The sequence below is a fragment of the Phacochoerus africanus genome, chromosome 6 (assembly GCF_016906955.1).
Source record: "Phacochoerus africanus isolate WHEZ1 chromosome 6, ROS_Pafr_v1, whole genome shotgun sequence".
Taxonomy (NCBI): domain Eukaryota; kingdom Metazoa; phylum Chordata; class Mammalia; order Artiodactyla; family Suidae; genus Phacochoerus; species Phacochoerus africanus.
Window position 1 is genome coordinate 96478763 of NC_062549.1, and position 15319 is coordinate 96494081.

General features: G+C 55.6%; 2 protein-coding genes across 4 annotated transcripts; one reads left to right on the forward strand and one right to left on the reverse strand.

Annotated features, from left to right (window-relative positions):
* The first annotated feature begins 220 nt into the window (after window positions 1–220).
* On the forward strand, window positions 221–1711 carry S100A12 (S100 calcium binding protein A12). The gene is made up of 3 exons (XM_047783043.1): window positions 221–311; window positions 854–1011; window positions 1461–1711. The coding sequence occupies exons 2-3, from the start codon at window positions 874–876 to the stop codon at window positions 1599–1601; spliced, it is 279 nt and encodes a 92-aa protein (XP_047638999.1). The 5' UTR covers window positions 221–311; window positions 854–873; the 3' UTR covers window positions 1602–1711.
* An 8858-nt stretch (window positions 1712–10569) lies between these two features.
* S100A9 (S100 calcium binding protein A9) lies at window positions 10570–13404 on the reverse strand. 3 transcript variants are annotated; one of them, XM_047784581.1, is made up of 3 exons: window positions 13301–13404; window positions 12751–12915; window positions 10570–10968 (listed from the first exon to the last, which is right to left on the reverse strand). In XM_047784581.1, exons 2-3 carry the CDS (start codon window positions 12898–12900, stop codon window positions 10684–10686), a joined length of 435 nt encoding a protein of 144 aa, XP_047640537.1. In that variant the 5' UTR covers window positions 12901–12915; window positions 13301–13404; the 3' UTR covers window positions 10570–10683. The 3 variants fall into 3 exon arrangements, with proteins under 3 accessions (XP_047640537.1, XP_047640538.1, XP_047640535.1); XM_047784582.1 differs by having other exon boundaries at window positions 12751–12911; window positions 13301–13382; XM_047784579.1 differs by having other exon boundaries at window positions 12751–12979; window positions 13301–13365.
* Between the last annotated feature and the right edge of the window lie 1915 nt (window positions 13405–15319).

Here is a 15319-nt window from a genome sequence, read left to right on the forward strand (position 1 = left end):
GCTGGGAAATATGGGGAGCACCTGAGGGGGTGGGTGTGTGGCTGGTGGGGATGGGGGTTCTGTTTCAGGCTGAGCAGGGGCTGGCATGTGCCACCAATGCAATCTGAGCTGCCCGTGTCGCAGTCAAAGCCACAGGTTTGAAGTTTCTCTTGAGCAACAGAGCACGGTCCAGTGATTGCCCCAGGATGAATCATAGGAGTTTCTTCACTTGAGGTTAAAGTTGAAGCCAGCCTTATAAAAACCTCCCTGGCTCAGTGCTCTTCACTAGTGCTGGCTTCTTGCTACAGCTCCACACTCCTTTGCATTGAAGGGTAAGTGTCCTTTCCTTGATGGGGTCCTCCGGGGAGCCACTTGGCAGGCTGTGGGAAGCCACGCACCTCTGCCTGCCCGACCCCCTTGGGGCTAATTACATTTTCTGCCCAAGGAGGCCAGCTCTTGCTGTGCTAGGAAGATCCAGGGATTAGGGATCAGGGATTAGGGATGGCAAGGTGGGTGGAGAGGCCGGCCTCCGGCATCCGTAAGGTCCTAAAGTACCATGTCCTGGGGAAAGCAAACGGCCTGACCACCCACAGACCCCTTCCCAGGGGAGCCTGAGTAATACCCTCCAAATCATACTCCCCAGGAGATGGGGGGGGGGGGCATGGAACACCATGACAAATAAGGCTGATCCTTTCAGACTTCAGGTGCTAGTATATGTTCTTCTCCCCCCATCCTACCCGTAAGTGAAAACATTCCCCATGGCTCGAACGCAGAGCAGACCCAGCGTGGTCATCCCTTGCCTAAACCCTTGCAGCTGGGAGCGTGGAGGTGCAGGGTGGGGCGGGGTTGCCTGAGACCTCCCCTGTCTCCGAAGGTGAACGCGAGGTTGGGAAGATGACTAAGCTGGAAGACCATCTGGAGGGGATCATCAACATCTTCCACCAGTACTCAATTCGGTTGGGGCATTATGACACCCTTATCAAGCGGGAGCTGAAGCAGCTGATCACCAAGGAACTTCCCAACACCCTCAAGGTAGGTTGCCCCTCTCCTGGCCGACGTGCCCACCCCCTGCGCTGAGGGCAGCGGCAAGCCCCCGAGGACGATGGGGGGACCAGGACGGGGATGGGCTCGCCTCAGTGGGAGCTGGCAAGGATGCTCTTCACCTGCTGTGGGACAGGGGCTCTGTATCTCTCCCAGTAGCCCCTCCAGCCCCTTGGGCTCTGCTCCTTCCTCTCCCAGAGCTGAGAGAGGAGGGGCAGGGCGGGGCCGGGTGAGGGGCACGATGCCTTCCCACCTAAGACTTGATTCTAGGTTGGCTCCTGACAGCTGCTTCTTTCCGCCTTTGGTTTTCTCACACTGGATTCTCCCACATAGTTTTGGCGAATGCGTTACTGATCCTGAGCCTCCCTGAGTGGAGTCCTGAGGGATGGGGGGCCGGGGGCTGGAGCAAGAGGGCGCTCACTGGCTTCCCCTTCTCCTAGAACACCAAAGATCAAGCTACCATTGACAAAATATTCCAAGACCTGGACGCCAATCAAGACGGACAGGTCAGCTTTAAAGAATTTGTGGTCCTGGTGACCGATGTGCTGATAACTGCCCACGACAACATCCACAAGGAGTAGGAAGCTCTAAGGGGCTGCCCCCCAACGTGTCCCCAAGAAGACTTTCCCTGTTCACCAGCCTTGTCTGAGGGAAGGGAGAGTAAATAAATGTATTTTTGAATAGTTCTGAACAGCGCCTGTGCCATTTTTCTTTCCCCAAACTTGACCCTTCTTAATCCCTGCTGTTCCAACAGCCCCCAGTTAGACCCCTGGGACCCCCTTCTCTGTTCATTTGCTCACCAATGATTAACTAAATGTCCACTCTTTGTTCATTTATTCATTTATGCAACAAATATTCACTGAGCCTCTGATGGCCAGAGACCAAAGACACAAAAGTCCCCACCTATTGGCCATTTCTACTGGGGAGGGGACAGAAAATCACCCAGCAGACAAAAAAAAGAAAAAGAGAAGGATGCATTTGAGCAGAAATTTAAAAGAAGGGAAGGAGAGCAGCTTGCAGGTGTCTGGGGCCCAAGAGTTCCTGTAGAGAGAAGCTGAGGTCCTGGAGTGGGCACGCATGGGATGGGCTTAAGGACCAGCGTGATGGTGGGCTGCAGAGCAGAGGGGGGCTGGTGGGAGACGTGGGCCTGCTGGAAACAGGGTGCAGGGAGCCGGGGCTTATAGCCGGCGGGGAGGACCTTGGGCTTTGTGCCAAGTGTGCTAAGGACCCACAGGGGGGTTTGAGGAAAGCAGTGAGATGATTTCACTTGTGTTTCCTTTATGGCTGCACTTGTGGAGAAGAGAGGGCAGGGGCAGGAGAGCGAGGGAGCAAGGAATCTAGCCTGAGGGATTCCCGGAGAGAGATGTTTGTAGTCAAAAATTTCCTTGTCGCCACATTAAGAAAATGAAAATAAAGAGGAAGTTAATTTTTTCTTTTTTGTCCTGCCTTTTTCTAGAGCCGCTCCTGCGGCAGGCATATGGAGGTTCCCAGGCTAGGGGTCCAATTGGAGCTGTAGCCTCCTCTGGCCTACACCACAGCCACAGCAACGCCAGATCCGAGCTGTGTCTGTGACCTACACCACAGCTCATGGCAACACTGGATCCTTAACCCACTGAGCGAGGCCAGGGATCGAACCCGCAACCTCATGGTTCCTAGTTGGATTCATTAACCACTGAGCCACGATGGGAACTCCAAGAGGAAGTCAATTTGAACAGTATATGATATTAAGCCAAGAGATGACAATAGTATCACTTCAACAATATAAAAATTATCACTGAGACATTTTGCATTCTTTTTTTTTCCCCCTAAGTCTCTGAAATCCAGTGGAATTTTACCCTTCTGGTACAACTCATGTGTATGGTCACAGTTCAAGTGGGCAGTTATCACACGTAGCTCATGGTGATCGTCTCCCTATGCTGTGGGCACGGCCCTAAAAAGCAAAGAAAAAAAAAAAAAAAGGGAGATGAGCAAACAAGGATTACTCCAACGGTTTTTCTGTAAGACAGAGGGGCTGGATGCTGAGGATACAGAGTTGATGCTCTGAGAGACCTGGACGGGATGGAGAAGTTTGAGTCTGTTCTAGAAGGGTGGGAAGGAGGGCATTCTTGGGCACTGAAAGGGTACTGGCCCAGAGAATGAGGATTGAAGTTATATTTCTGGGTTCCGCTCCTATTTATCACTGTCTAATTGTGAGACCTTGAATAAGTTATTTCAAATCTCCAAGCCTCGGTTTCCTCATCCATAAAATGGGGATAACAGCCGCACTTTTCTCAGAGTTGAGGCGAGGATCAGATAACCTAACAGCATGTGGAGAGCGCTTAGCAATCGGATGCCAAGCCCCAGCCCGAATGTCACATCCTCCAGGGAGCTCTCCTGCTTGCCCCCCTCCCACATTCCCATCTTTCATCGAGGGTCAATTTCAACTTGGGGACTCTGGGATGCACCAGCCTGCGCCAGGCTCCTTTGGGGGTGATTAGTCGGACAGATCCCTTGAGGCAAGAGTGTTCGTGTGTGATAGGAGACATCAATGGCTCTCTCTTGGGTGCTCTGTGAGGAAGACGGCTCAGAGAGGCAGACCGCTCCACGCCGCAAGCCAAGCCAACTTGCCTAACTGGGGGTTTGGAAGTCCGGAGCAGGATCTGGATTCTATGCGATGGTGCTAGGATCCCCCTAGCAGGAATGCCGAGGACTCATCATTTAATCCGACCAGTTAAACATCTTCAGTGTTAACAGGAAGCAAACCAGACTGTGAAAGTCTGAAGGGCAAGGTCCTGACTTCCTGGGCTTCTCTGATTTCTCTCATTACCTAACCCAGCGCTGGACATGCAGAAGTTCAACTCTCGCCCTTTCAGCATTAATCTGAGGAAGCTTCTCTTAATCCTCCCTCCCTCGCCCCACACCGGCACCCTGCCAAGGGGATGGATGGAAAGTGTCTCCCCTGTGCTCTCAGGGTGAGGCTTGTCATCACCTTTGTGTTTCTTTTGGCCACAACAGAATATTGAAAATAGCTCTTCAGGGGTCTGTTGCCCCACTAGACTGAAGGCTCCTTGAGGGCAGGGGACCCAGCAGAGTGTTTGACACAAAGGTCGGGCTCCGTACATGCCTACAGGGCCTCCTGTCCCTTCCCACGCTCCCACTTTGGGTCCCCCAACCACGGCGGCCAGAACGATGCCCAAACTTCAGTCCCATGGTGTCACTAAGTGGCGAAGACCCTCCAGGCATTCTCTGGTGCTCCTTGTCATCCAGGCCTCATTCCCACTGTCACTTCCTGGTGGTGGCCCTGTCTCGTTCCCCACCCCAACTAACACGCCTTCCTCTCACTGCAGAGCTTGTCCCCACCTAAAATGATCTGTTCTTTCCTCTTGGCTCATTTCTTGCCTGAGTCTCCCGTGACGTAGGCTCCAGCAGAGTGGGGCTCTGCTGCATTCTGCTGGCCTGTGACAGGGCCCTGGGTGCAGGTGTCCTTCCACGAATGAGTAGCCGATGGATGTTGCTTTAGTGGAACTGAGGTTCTGTTTGCCTGCTGAGGGAATCAACAGATGTTATAAAATGAAAGCAAGATGCTTATGGTTGGGGGTGGGATGGGGTGGTACCTGGTGGCACAGAGGGCCCATCACAGCAGGTTTGGGAGGCCTTGCCCTGGGGAATGCACCCCCCTGCAGCAGTTTTCGAAGGCAGTTGTCACGATCCCCCCTGCTTCTCTTTTCCAGGCTCAATACCTTTCAGCGCTTCAACTATTTCCCCTTGGGATCTTCTTCTTTCACGTCCATGGGCATCTCGGAAGCTGAGCATCTTTGGTTTTGGAGGAGTCACCCTGGTGAGGCGTGACCCTGAGGTATGTCTTAAAGGCATGCCGTTCCCTGGAAGCACCCCAGCTCCAGGGACACTGCCCCTCAGCTCTCCCGACCCCGAGGACAGAAAGCAGCAAGGGAGGGAAAGAAAGACTCAGGGGGCAAGTGGAGGAAGGTAGCGAGAGAAAGAGAGGGACAGAGCCCGAAGGAGGGGACAGGAGGGGGCTGGACATGAAGTGGGCTGGGCTCCCCGGGCTGCCCTCTGCTTCAGCCCTCGTCACTGGTCTCGGCAACAGCCCCCTCCTCACCTTAGGATCTCACTGCACAATACTGACAATCCGGCTAAAAATAAGAGCGCTTTTGCAGAGAAAAGGGACATGCTGGGGCCAGGGGCCCTTATAACAGGAGGCCAGTCTCCTTCCAGGGTGCCCGCCTTCCCTGTGTTGTGGCTACCGGAGGGGACCTCTGAGGACATGGGTTGGGGGCCAGTCCTGCCGGGGGGATGACCAGCGTCTTGGGGTAGAGGAGCTGTTTTGAGTCTGAGCCCCAAGAGGCAAGAGGATGTGAGCAACCAGTTGTTTCAATCTTGCTGTCCCTTTGGCAATTGGAATGTCAAAATCCGTGACATGGGGCTTTCTAAAACCTCAGTTTTCAACAACTGCTGGGAGACGGGCAGGGCGTAGGGGTTGGATTCTGGAGTTTACTTCACAGCAGGGCTTGTGTCAGGCTTGTGTAAGATTGCCTCAGCGGGCTGGCGAAAGCTGAGGCTTCTCTTCCTGGCAAGGTCTTGGGAAACAGAGCACCACTCTTCTTTTGCCTATAGGGGTTTGGACACACCTGCCTCGTTGAGATGGAGTGGGGTAGTTTGAGACCCTGACTGAAAGCACCATCTTTTTTCTTTTCTTTTCTTTTCTTTTCTTTTTTTCTTTCTCTCTTCCTCTCTTTCTTCTCTCTCTCTCTCTCTCTTTTTTTTTTGTCTTTTTAGGGCCACACCCGCAGCATATGGAAGTCCCCAGGCTAGGGGTTGAATCAGAGCTGCAGCTGTGGGCCACAGCCACAGCCACAGCAACACAGGTTCTGAGCCATGTCTGAACCTACACCACAGCTTGCAGCAATGCCAGATCTCTGACCCACTGAGCAAGGCTGGGGACTGAACCCATGTCCTCGTGGATCCTAGTTGCGTTTGTAACCCTCTGAACCACAACAGGATCGCCTCATCTTTTCTGAGAAGGACCATCTGGGGCTCTCGTCAGTGTCACCCTGGACTATTGCAACAGCCTCCTTCCCCATCTCATTCCTACCCTGAATCCCCTCACACACCACGAAGAGAGAGAAACGTTTCTAAAATACACATATGATTATATTGTATCCCTCCCAAAGCTCCACTCTTCTGCCCTCCATTCTCCAGCTGAAAGGGTAGCTCTGTGGCCCAGTATCTGCCTGGTCTTTCTCACCGGCCCCCTTTGCACCCCCGGGGCTTCTCCTTTCTGCTCAGACCCCATATCCAACCGCTTCCAGGCCTTTGCACACAGCCTCCCCTCCTTACGAAGCACCTGCATGTTTATCCCAGGATGCTTGCGGCCACCAGCCTTGTCACCCCTCCAGGGAGACAGCCCAGCTGGGGCACAGCCCTCCCATCCGACAGCCCCGCCGAACTTTATCCCTCTCTGGCCTTTATTTTCTATATGACAACCTTTTGAGGCACTGTCTTGTCTGCCCTGCAGTCCCAGGAGCTCCTTCAACACAGAGTGAAGCCTTATTTTGTCGCACACAGGGTGGGGGGGGGTCCCTCAGGGCATTATGCAGAGCCCGGCGCACAGGCAGTTAATGTCTGTTGAGTAAATGAGAGGCCAAGCAGGTGAACGAGAAAGAATTCATCTCCACGCCCAGTTCTGCCAGCATCTCACACCACCGGGGCCCCAGAGCATGTTCAGAGCATCGTTGAGCCTCAGGGCAGCGTCCTGCACTCAGGCCGCCACCAGTACTTCCCCACCCCTCCCAGAAAGGTGCCTAGAAGGTCAGGTTCCACTGCCAAGGCGGGCAACGCCTCGCTCTTAGAGGAACTTCGGGATGGGCAGCTGATGGCAGCTTTTCTGCTCTTTAATCACCGTGATCCCGGGGAAACCCCAGAGCTTTTGTTTCCCTACAGGACTCATTAATTATAGAGGTAGTCACCAATTCTCATTCGGAGCAGGAATCCTAGCCTTGACCCTGACACACTCGTTCTTTGAGGGATGAAGCCGACTCCCCTCTACACCACAGAACCAAGGTTTTGGGGGGATGGAAGGGCTAAGTCACCTCCTTCAGCTCTTTTAAGAAACCCCCACAAGGCTCTGTGAAAGTGGTTGGCTATAGCCTTTCCCTGGGCTCCAGAACAGCCTCGTCCTCTCAGAGCCAGCGAGCAGAGGGATAAGACAAAGGGAGAAATCTTGACTTAGAGAAGCTTTGTCCCCTGCTGTCCTGCTGCTCTCGGCTGCATCTCCATCTCCCGGCCTCCAGGTCACCGGACCTTGGGCACACCCCTGAGGCCCAAAGCGCTCCCCACCTCACCCTCTCCCCGTGCAAGCTCCACCTTCACCCACCCGTTCCACAGGGTCCTAGGACCACCGACCTTCCCTTGCTCACTCGTCATGCTCCCTGTGAGCTTGTTCCAGGCTGGCACCTGGGGACATGGGGCCAATTAGCCATTGGCCCTGCCTTCAGGGCCACTGCCCGACTTGCAGATAAGGGGTTATGCTTTCCTCCTGGAAGTGCAAAGTTGACAAATCAAAGAGTTCCGTGGGCCTAGAGGAGGAAGCCCCACGCTCTTGAGGAAGGGGGGGGGGTCAGGAAAGTCTTCATGGAGGCGGGGACTTTAGGCGCGCTGGGCTTTCACGGGCCCTAAGGAACTGAGTAGAGACCCCGGGGTTGGGAGAGCACTCCCGGTACAGCTGTGCAGAGGCTGGAGAGAGCCTGGATGTGATTTAGAGACGATGTTGTGAAGACATAGATGGGGGACTGCGTGCACAGGGGGGTTAGATTTATTCTGTGTCCCCCGTGGTGTGGGTGGGAGACTCGGATTCGGGCTTGGTTGGCACAAGGAGCAGATTCTGGCACAAAGGACCTTTCTAAGTGTTAGCACCAAAGGAGGATGCTCCCTCCCCGGAGGGGTTCAGGCAGGGCTGGGCCAAGTGCTTGGCCGGGATGCTGGGGAGAATCACCCAGGCATGAACATAGGGCGGGTTAGTTTAAACCAAACCTTTGTCAAGACAAATCCCTTTATTTAAACGGAAGCTTCCAGTGTGCAGCCAATAAAGGCAGAACTGGTAAGACCGAACAAAGCCAGAGAAGGGCTTCAGAGTCCCACCCCACTGCTGCCCTTACCTCCCAGTTTGAGATGCCACGATGACATCCAGAACCTTCTGTCCAACCCCCCCCCCCACCCCCGTCGCCCATGGTTGAGGATTTTATTGGACTTTTGGAGACCGAATGTGGGGACCATCTGCTGGTTTTAATCCCACCTCCTCTTCCCTCCTGTATCCACACCTTCCCCGGAGAAGGGAACATGGGAGCGTGGAGCATGTGGGGGATTTTATTATTTTGTTTGTTTGTTTTTGCTATTTTTTTGTTAGGGCCACACCTGCGGCATATGGAAATTCCCAAGGTAGGGGTGGAATTGGAGCTACAGCTGCCGGCCTACCCCACAGCCACAGCAATGCTGGATCCAAGCTGCGTCTGTGACCCACACAAATGCTGGATCCCCGACCCACTGAGAGAGGCCAGGGATCGAACCCACAACCTCATGGGTACTAGTTGGGTTCGTAACCCGCTGAGCACAATGGGAACTCCTATGTGGGGAATTTTAGAACATCTGTGCCGTCCGTATCTGTTGAGAACCGAGTGTGGATGAGCTGGTACTTTAGGTGCTGGAAATAAAGCAGAGAATGAGACGGATGCCGCAGACTTTTGCCCTCATGGGTTCACAGTCTTGTGGGGAGGCGGAGGCATAAAAGTATTTGCACCCCTTTGTGGTAAGTACTAGTGGGTTGGGAGGGGGAGCCTACCCTTCTGGAGGCATCTTGTCTCAGCCAGGCCTCTGGTAGAACCCAGACCTCCCAACCCCAGGCCAGTTCTGCACAGAGGGGACACGAGGGTGGGGTTGTCAGGAGGTGAGCCTCCTCCACTCCGGGACCCCCCCCAGGCAGGGAAGGGACAGGGGGTGCTTCTGAGCTCTGTACCCTCTGCCCCCCAAGCTCATAGTCTGGAGTAGGTCCTGCAAACAACTTCATGCTCTCAGGAGCCCTTAACCCCGGGTCCCAGGATCACAGCCTGGCTGCAGCTTTCTTCAGGCTCCACACTGGGGGAGGAGCTGTGAGATCCAGCTCATGGAGAAAAAGGAGTCAAGTCTTGATGCAATGTCTTGACCAATAACCACTGTATGACCTTGAACTACTGGTCCCTCTTCCACTCTATGCTTCACTTCATTCTTTTTTTTTTTTTTGGAGTTCCCAGGCCAGGGATCAGATCTGAACCACAGTCTCGATCTAAGCCCAAATATAACAATGCAGGATCCTTAACCCACTGTGCGGGGCCAGGACTTGAACGTGCATCCCAGCGCTTCCAAGAAGACACCAATCCTGTTGCGCCACAGTGGGAACTCCGCTTTCATCCCTTCTAACATGGGGATAGATGACTTGGTCTTTCCCCGGCATTTCCCTAATCCTCACTCCGCTGAAAGCGCGGGGCAGGGCAGACTCCCCTGATGTGGGCCTGGTGGTAACCTGGGGGAGGGACATGCTGGGGATGCCCTCAGGCCAGAGGCAGATGGAGAGACAGAGGGGTCTCTGAAGTGAGCGGCTGGGTCTGGAGGCTGCTCAGCACCGGAGTGGGGGCAGCGGCTACAGGGAAGCTGGGAGCCAGGCCGGGCCTCAGGTTTGCCGAGGAGCAAGGGCTGCTGCTGGCCTGAACTCCCGGCTCCTGACTGGGCCCTAGAGAAACCACTGCCACCTCAGGGAGGTCAGCCTGCCCTTGAGGCTTGGGATCAGGATCTGCAGGCCCAAGGGGCTCGCTCTCTGGACCCCACGTCCAACCTCCTCAGGCAGGGCTTGGGCTTTGTAGCTGCAGAGCCGGGAAAGGCTCTCGACAGTTGGAAGGGGCAGGCAGGCGCCCTTCTCGTGCTCCCGTCCTCCTGGAGCCAGACCCCTGACTCCCCTCTGTGTACACGTGGGCTCAGGATCACGGTGAGGGCTCTCGGTCTGTTCAGAGCCACTTAAACATCCCTCTGGGCTCAGAAGGCCTTTTATGGGTAAACCCATCCTATCTGTCCTCATTCCCACTGTGCAGATTCCAGCGTTCCTCCTCAGACATGCTCTGTCTGCGGGCGCTCCAGGAAGGCTTCCAGAAGATTCTGGAGAGAGCGGGCAGTGTGGACAGCCCTGGGTGAAGAGGGGCCCGGGGCTGGGCGGGGGGTGGAGTGGCTGGAAGGTGGAAGGGAAGGGACACCTCCTCTTGCTTTCTATGGTGACAAAAGGCAACTTGACAGTCTGGACCAGGACATCCTGAGCTGGGCAGGATGAGGAGGACCTGGAGTCAGAGGTGAGGAAATGGTCAGGGAGGCGACCTTAAGGGCCCAGAACAGACCCATGCATTTGCTGCTTCTCACGTTATCATCACTGAGTGGAGAGGCCGAGGCCCAGGAAAAGTGCGGGCTGTCACCGCCCAGACCCCCGGGGAAGGTCAGGTTGGGAAGGGGTGTGGAAGAAACACACACACACAGCACTGGCTCAGAGGGAGACTTTATTTCGCCCCCAGCCCCCTGCCCTGCAGCGAAGGCAGTGCGGCACGGCAGCCTCGTGCCCCGAGGTGGACAGGGGTGCATGGCTTGGCCTCCTGATTAGTGGCTGTGGCCATGGCCGTGACCGCCATGGCTGTGGCCGTGGCCGTGGCCCCCGGGGGTTTGGGTCTCCTGGCCGGCACATGGGCCTGAGCTGCTGCTCCCGAAGCCTGGCCCGTGGTGGTGGCCTTCTCCCGGGGGGGCGGTCTTGTGCATCTCCTCGTGAGAAGCTACCGTCAGCTTGGCCACCAGCATGGAGAACTCCTCGAAGCTCAGCTGCTTGTCCACATTAGTGTCCAGGTCTTCCAGGATGTGGTTTATGGCTTTCTCATCCCTCTTCTGCTTCTGTGGGTGTAGGAGACAGGGCAGTCAGGGTGGGGTGTGGCCAGGGCTGGGGGCCGGGAGCACAGCAAGTGACCCGATGGCAAAGGCACAGGTTCGGAGCCTCAACTGGAGAACTGAACATTCTCTAAAGGCCCATGACGGAGCAGATGCTGAACATCTGCTGGATACATTCGCGCTCTTTCCACACTCAACCCGGACACCGTGATTCACCCCAATCCCCAGAGGAGGAAAGAAGGCAGAGTGACTTCTCAGAGGTCACACCATTAGTAGGTACAGAGATGTCACCTCATTTTGTCCTTATAACCACGTTACCAGGGAGGCTTGGTATCTTCCTTGAGGAAGACTGGAGGAAAGTGTCTTACGAATGGGAGTACGTTTGGGCTGATCGACAAGGCTTGGGAGCAGAAGGGTGGCCCAGCAAATTCCCATCTGACCAGAGGCCGGTCCTTGTCACGCCCTCCCCTTCCCGCCTCCTCCCTCCCTCTCCAGGTTACTGTGTAATGCCACCCATTTCAGCCTGCAGGGTGGGGATGTCGTGGCAGGAAACGAGACGGTTCGGATCTGTGCAGGGACGGGCGAGCCGGGTGGTGTGCAGGGGGGCATGAGGGGAGGTGAAGGATCCAGGCCCCACTGGCCAGGGCACCTCCGCTGTGCCTGGCTCACCTCCCACAACCTTCCTGCACCACTTCAACGCGCTCTGCTTTTCTGCACCATCGCTGTCGCACCAGTGAAGTCCTCGTTCCTGAGCAGCCCACGGGCAGGGCCCCAGTGTCCCCCCCGGCCTATCATCCCTGTGCTCTGGAGGTGGAGGGTGGGGGAGGAGTCACCCCGAGGGAAACCTCGCCTGCACAACCTCTCGGCTGTATCCTCTCTGGTCTAACCCTGACCCAGAGTCCTGCCTGCCAAGGTCTGCACCTTTGGGGAGGTGTCAGCAAACCCAGTAACTCTGGCCACTGTGATTCTTGGCCTTACCAAGCGGGGAGGGCCTCACCTACCCTGGGACAACCAGGGACGATGGAACAGAGACCTAGATGTCCCACCTTTCTTGGTTCAGCCCTCTGTTTCCCCATAGTCACCAAACAAAAAGATCTGGGGGAGTGAATCCCCCTTGTCTTAGAGCTGCCTAATCATCAGGGAAATTAACCAACACGTTGCTGAGGCTTTGCACACACTGGCGCTGGGCTGGGTCTATTCCCACGTGCTGTTCATGTGTTTCCTACCAGAGAGCCTTCGGATGAAAAAAACCCCCTCGAGTGTTTTCCTCTGAGTCTATCTGAGGCATGCAGTCTCCTGCCGCCAAGGGTCTTTCTGGGCTGCTTCCAAGCTCAACATTCAGGTCTCAGCTCAAAGGTCACCTCTTTAGAGGGGGCTTTCCTGTCCACCTAACCAGTCGCCTCTCCCCCCCTCCCACATCACCCACGGCGCTCTCTGATTTTCTTCTGGGCACTTATGGGCAGTGGATCTATCTGTGACCTTGATTGCCCAACCCCGTTGCCGTATGTCTCTTCCATCAGGATAGTGGGTCCTTGTTGGACCCTACATGCCCTGCCTGGGACAGAACCTGGTACACCGCACACACTCAGTCCCTTGGCACCACCTAACATGAACCCCCTCAAGTGATGGGCTCCAAGCCCTGCCCCAAGCACAGAGCCTGCTACCTCTGGAGGCTGGGGTGAAGGTGCTAGAATGTCTCCTGGACCATTGCAGATGGTGCCCCCATCTTCCATCCTTAGCCCCGCTGGCTGGCAGGCTGGGGCAGGCCCGCCAAGAGTCCAGCCCTACCTTGAGAAAGTTTGGCAGCTCTTTTTTCACCAGCTGTTTGAATTCTTTCTGGTTCAGGGTGTCCCGGTTCCCCAGCCGCACCGAGTACTGGTGGAAGATGTTGATAATGGTTTCTATGCTGCATTCCATCTGCGACATTTGGTCCGCCATCTTCCTGCACTCTGTCTGAGCAATGGAGAAGCAAGGGTTTGCACGTTCAGAAGGAGAGCTTCCCCGACACCTCCTATCACTGCACGCAGGAATGAAGGGGGAAAGAGAATAAAATGAAAGCAGGGGCTGCAACTGAACTGGGAGACGACTCTACTCCACCCAGGGGAGGAATGAAGGGTTTACAGGGTATCTAGAGAATGCCAAAGAGCAGAGCCTTTGAGGACAGGAGGCTGCAGCAGAATGCAATCGAAGAAAGTGGGAAGGAGGCTTTTAGAGTGGGCAGTCAATCAAGGAGGGCTTCCAGGAGGGGGGGGGGTGTGAAAGCAAGATGGGTGAAGGGAGCAGAGAGGCAGCAGGCGGGCTCTTGTTCAGCAGGCAGGGTAGCTGGTGGCTCACTTACCCAAGCCCAGGAGCCACACAGAGGGGTTGGACAGCAAGGAGCAGGCCCAGCATTTATAGGGCTCTGGCTGAGACACTCAGCCCTCTCGCGGGAAGATTGCTTCACAGGTGAGCCATGTGGTAACCCCCAGTGGGGCTGTCGCTGCCAGGAAGGGGGCTGGGTCAAGACAGGAAATGTTCACATAAGTCTTTTTGCCTTTTTGTGAAATTCCCAGCCCTGGCCTGGAGCTGGTTTGGGAGGAAGCTGGTTGCTTAGTCCACTTCCCCTCCATCCCACACCCCTGCCCTCTCTGAACAAATCTGCAAGCTGCCTCTCCCCCAGGTCCCCTCTGTCCCCCTGCCAACATTAGGGTTGCACCTTCCCACCTGTGCTAGCCAGGGGCTGGGGGCCGGACCCACTCTGCCTCCCCCTTGGGGGCAGCCCCACATGGGGGCGGGGGGGGGGGGGAAAGGAGGCGCTGGATGGCTGAGCCTTCCTGTTCCCGCCCATCCCTGTGACTAGTGCTCTTAGGAGGGCGGGGGCGGCTGCCCTCCGTTGTTTGGCTAATGGAGGAAGCACAGCCTGCAGCCTGCAACCATCCCCTGCCCTCCCTCCTGTTAGGAAACCTCTGCGGCTATAGGCAATCCGGGCAGGTGCCTCCTGTGCGCATCCACAGCGCCCTCTGCTGCCTCTGTCAAGGCGCGTCTCCCTCTGGACCAAGGATCTTAGACCCAGGCTTGCAGGAACAAGGGTCTTGGAGAAAACAAGAGAAGCCGTGTGGCTGGGGAGCACCAACAGTGCCATCAGTGGCGTGACTTGTGGCAACCGACATGCACTCTCAGGGTTGTGGATCTTAGGGAGTGGGCAAGACTGTGGCCGATGGAAGCATCCCCAACCTGAAGAATTAGCCGGTCTTCAGCCAGGGGAAGGTAGCCTCGTGGAAAAGCAGAATGGGTGTGAATGGACCTCTGGAAGGTCCAGGAAATCTGAATTTTTATGTGAAAAACTCTGCTTATAAGATTTGTCAACTAATTTTAAAGGCAAAATAAAGACATTAACAAGGAAGTATGGTGTGTGCTGAACGAAGCTGCAGGCTGAAGGCCATAACCTCTGCTCTGCCTGAAGATCTCGACTTTCAGGTCTGTCTCCTGCGCTCCGCTGAGGCACTTCAGGGCCGTGGCCTGACTCACCGCTGCCGTCCTAGGATGGAGCAAGGGCCCGGCTTGTGAGGTAGTGAATGAACACTTGTTGAATTAATAAATGCAGGAGTGCCTGAATAAACAAGTGAGTGTGAAATACACGTGGGTCTGTTTGTGGCCCTGTGACTTTCTGCAGAAACGCTGGCTGTGACCATATAACGTTGATCAGGATGAAAATTAATTGGTCGGGGGAGGAGAACAGGGTCGGCCATCGGCAGAGTGAGCAGCTGGACAAACCTTCGAATCAGAAGGCGTCTGCACTTGGGGATTCTGCTTTGGCAGTGCATTCCTTCATGTCTGAAAGCCATGGCGGGCCCCAAGGTCCCAGCTAACCCAGGCCTGGGTGAAGCCAGCGCTGAGCCCTGGAGGTCCTGACCTGGGCAGGCTATTCCTGGCTTGATCAATAGGCACCCAGCCTCCACTCAGTGCCCCCCGCCCCCAGCCCCAAGCAAGGCCAGGGGTTGGAATGAGGGGTGGGTGGGATATGGGTCTTCTCCTTGGGGAAACGCAGTGCCTCCTGCTAGGGTATGGATCGGGGCAATTTTCCTGGTTCTGGACAGTGGCTCTGGAGGTTGCCATTGGGAGAAAGGGGCATGGTTTCCTCAGTGGCATTAAAAACACACAGCAAACAAGGAAGCAGGCAGAGGCTCTCCAGCTCCAGGTGGATGGGTGGGCTCCATCCCCCAGCCAGGACCAAGAGTGGGTCTCTGTCTTTCCCCTTCTGTAGCTTCCTGGGTCTGAACCCCTCCCCTGACTCCCCCTCACTGGCTTCATTCATAATTCTTAGGATTTCTGGGACATTTTACCTTCCCAATCTGCAAATCTGGTGCTCCCTTTTTGG